At 45.1% G+C, this 3,646-nt stretch overlaps 1 protein-coding gene across 1 annotated transcript; it reads right to left on the bottom strand.

Annotated features, from left to right (window-relative positions):
* Positions 1-426: 426 nt before the first annotated feature.
* Positions 427-2,722, bottom strand: LOC138658060 (uncharacterized). Its single transcript, XM_069745627.1, has 2 exons — positions 2,626-2,722; positions 427-1,766 (listed from the first exon to the last, which is right to left on the bottom strand). Exon 2 carries the CDS (start codon positions 1,756-1,758, stop codon positions 721-723), a length of 1,038 nt encoding a protein of 345 aa, XP_069601728.1. The 5' UTR covers positions 1,759-1,766; positions 2,626-2,722; the 3' UTR covers positions 427-720.
* Positions 2,723-3,646: the final 924 nt, after the last annotated feature.

The following is a 3,646-nucleotide window of genomic DNA, read 5'->3' as shown; positions in this document are numbered from 1 at the left end:
TTACTATGTTACTATGTTACTATGCACTCCTCCTGCACAGCCTGTGAGCGTCGGTCAGCCGGAAAGCAGAGCGGTGATGGCACCGCTCTGCTTTCCGGCCGCTGTGCTCACAGCCAGTGCAGGAGGAGTGCAGAGAAGCAGAGCGCTGGGGACAGACAGCGGTAGGTAAGTATGTAGTGTTTGTTTTTTTTACTTTTACGATGTAACCAGGGTAAACATCGGGTTACTAAGCGCGGCCCTGCGCTTAGTAACCCGATGTTTACCCTGGTTACCCGGGGACCTCGGGATCGTTGGTCGCTGGAGAGCTGTCTGTGTGACAGCTCTCCAGCGACCAAACAGCGACGCTGCAGCGATCGACATCGTTGTCGGTATCGCTGCAGCGTCGCTGAGTGTGAAGGTACCTTTAGCCATTTTACGGCAAATTAGCTATTCTCCTTAAGTACTTTAGTTTATCTTCAACCTGGGGGTAGTCCTGTACAGAAGTTGCCACCATATGATACAGCGCCTCATACTTCCTCTTTTTTATCTCAAGGCAACCCGCCTGTGCATTAGCCAGTGTTAATTTGTGGCAAGCCAGGTCCTTCTGCAATCCATCAAAGAGAAACCACAAGCTGGGATGACTGCAGTGGAACATGGAATTAAGAGCTTTGTGAAATCACTCACAACAGTTAGTGGTTTTTGGTGACTGTTCCAGGGCTGCATCATGATGATTCCATATTCTTATAGGAAACTGAGGATCTCTACCAGCTGCACCCTCAATATATGTAGAAAAAAAGTATGTGAGCACCTCATTATAGCATTCTTCATCTGGGAATGTGGCAGCAAGCTTATCAAAAACCATCTCACATCTTCAATTGGCACAAAGGCTAATGCAGCAAGAGACTTCAGTGTCATTTTTATGTTGATATTAGATTCATATTCTGTTTTCAAAGCAACATTTTTTATTTTTCTAATGAGACTCTGACAAAGGTGAAAATAACACCCTTTAACATCAGCATGTGGGAAGGCAATCCTTACTGAAGTCATACAAGCCTTCTCAAAATCCACTAAAACCTTTTGAGGTGCCAGATTTGGAATCAATAGCTTCATTATTTCAAACATTCTCTTATACGTGTTCATGTCCTTTCTTTGTAGTAAAATGCACAAACATGGCGGATATGAGTTACCCACCTTGGCATGCCAAGTATACAGTTGGTAAAACATATTGGGCACTTTATCAAAGGTGCCATCTCCATAGATCATATCTTTGTTCAGTTCAAGCATAAGATCTCTATCTCCTAAAACCAGAATTCTGTTTCGATCTTCTTTTCCTGAATCATGAAGTATCAGTTGACTATACTTTTCAGGAATGCAAAAATGTATAGTTTTTGGGTTAGGCAAATTACCATCTGTTCTATGATAGACCAGGCTTCTAGCAAGAGATAATTGTCTTGGCATATGGGCCAATACATCATTGCTCAATGCAGATAACACGTTTCCCATCACGTTGCGAGGAGTAGCACTTACTGCTCTCATGTCTTCTCTCATTTTGCTTCTGGCAACGTTTGCTTCTGCTTTTTGAGGGCAGGAGTCATGATAATGTTCTGTTGGTTCTTGAACTACGTTGCCATCTTTTGTTTTGAGAATTGAATGGCACTTTGAAGAGCGGTACAGTCGGCATCTCCAAGTCACCACTGCGTTGATAGTACGAAATGCAAGATATTCAAACCCCAAGTAAATCATAACTTTGTTGTTTCTCTGGCTTTTTGAAAACTCCATTGTTAGCACTACAAGAAGAAATAGAATACTTTAGATGAACTCAAAATACACTTTTATTGAAAATAAATTAACAAATATGGGGATAGATAAGACTATTGGTTCACCAATACAAAAAAACATAGATGTGTAATGACTGTGGTCGCAGGCATCAAGTCCACAACCAGGCAAGGGGGTACAGGTGCCTGCTTCTGCTGGATCTGCGTCTTCACTGAAGATGCAGATCCAGATGACATGCATCATGTTGCAGAGACCCGTGGGGTCCCTGCACTGCGATACATGCTGCCGGCGCGTTGGCTGTGAGCTGACATCAGAGGTGCAGCCACAGGGAGCGGTGCATGAAATGGCGCACACTCCGATGTCAGCTGCTGGGCTGTGCGGTGGCTACAAAAGACACTGGGCGACGTGGGAGCAGAGGAAAGGTGAGTAGAATGTTATTGTTTTTAATTATGCATTAGGGTCAGAACGGGGACACATACACTAGGATTGGGGACCATGTAAACCAGGATAGGGACATATATACCAGAAAGGGGGCATAAATACCAGGATGGAGATCATGTGGACCATACATACTAGGATGGGGACCATATATACCAGCATTAGGACATATATACCAGGATGCAGACATATTCACCAGGATGATGGGCATATATACCAGTATGGGGGACATTACTACATAATGAAGGGGGAGGGAGGCAATTCATACGTCTTTATAGAATTTAGAACACTACAGGGGGCCATACATCTGACCAACGTGTGTGTGTGGGGGGAAGGGCCAAATTTCACACTGGGGCCCATCGGACTCCACTGCAAAAGCATATCATACATTCTCAGCAAGAACACAAAGTGGTACAAGTGACAGAATCTCACCCTTCTGCTGTGCCTTCTGGGCTTCCAGGACCAACTATCTCTGCCAGCAGCAGTGATACTTTTGTGGGTACTGATAGCAGTGATGGCTCCTCTGGATCACACTGCTGCTGGTTCTGCATGTGCTGCAGTTTTGGGCTGGTGGGAGGAGTGAGGCAGAATCAGTGAGAGATGAGAGCAGACTAGATCTATCTATTGCTGATAATGACAGACTGCTGCAAACCACAGATCATCATTTTTGCAGTTTTGCACTAGGTCAGCTGTAAATCACAAGACTAGATATATCTATTGCTGATAATGACAGCCTGATGCAAACCACAGATCATCATTTTTGCAGTTTTGCACTAGGTCAGCTGTAAATCACAAGACTAGATCTATCTATTGCTGATAATGACAGACTGCTGCAAACCACAGATCATCATTTTTGCAGTTTTGCACTAGGTCAACTGTAAATCACAAGTTGATCACATATTGTTAAGGACCGGCGGAACGCACCAAGTATAGATAATAAGAAACTAGGTGCGTTCGCAGTCCGAGGTCCACCGTGCAGGTAAAAGACCCTGCTGCTAGTAAGACGGACTATATGGCGGTACTAAGTATACACACATGGGTTAACTTCACCCTGCGTGAAGGAAGCGATCCTGTTGCGACACAGGACCGCAGTACCGCACATAAAACGCGAGCAAGAAGTCAGCGGACTCAACCCCTACACAGGATTGAAGTCCGATTAGACACTTGCTGGCACAACACCGCAACTGGGTGTGTCAGAGGAACAAAAATAATAATATAAAGGCACAAGAGTGCGTGCGGTGCCGCACTGTCAGACGCCACTAACCACCCAGGCTTGGGTCAGGAAAGCGCAGAGCAAGCGCACGGCGCCGTAGTGGCGGACACAGCAACTAGTAGCTGTAATGTGTGTTTCGTGCTGTTGGATAAGTCGGGCGCTAGACAGCAAACATACACCTTCCGCGAACAGACATTCAATAGGGAGGGTTATTTAAAGAGCGACTATCACTCACAACAC

The sequence above is a fragment of the Ranitomeya imitator genome, chromosome 1 (assembly GCF_032444005.1).
Source record: "Ranitomeya imitator isolate aRanImi1 chromosome 1, aRanImi1.pri, whole genome shotgun sequence".
In the NCBI taxonomy this organism is placed as follows: domain Eukaryota; kingdom Metazoa; phylum Chordata; class Amphibia; order Anura; family Dendrobatidae; genus Ranitomeya; species Ranitomeya imitator.
Note: the sequence above shows the minus strand (reverse complement) of the source record. Positions and strands in the feature narration are given on the sequence as shown.

Bases quoted from the DNA above. Each gene is read 5' to 3' on its own strand.
- LOC138658060 (XM_069745627.1), bottom strand. From the start codon at position 1,758: ATGGAGTTTTCAAAAAGCCAGAGAAACAACAAAGTTATGATTTACTTG.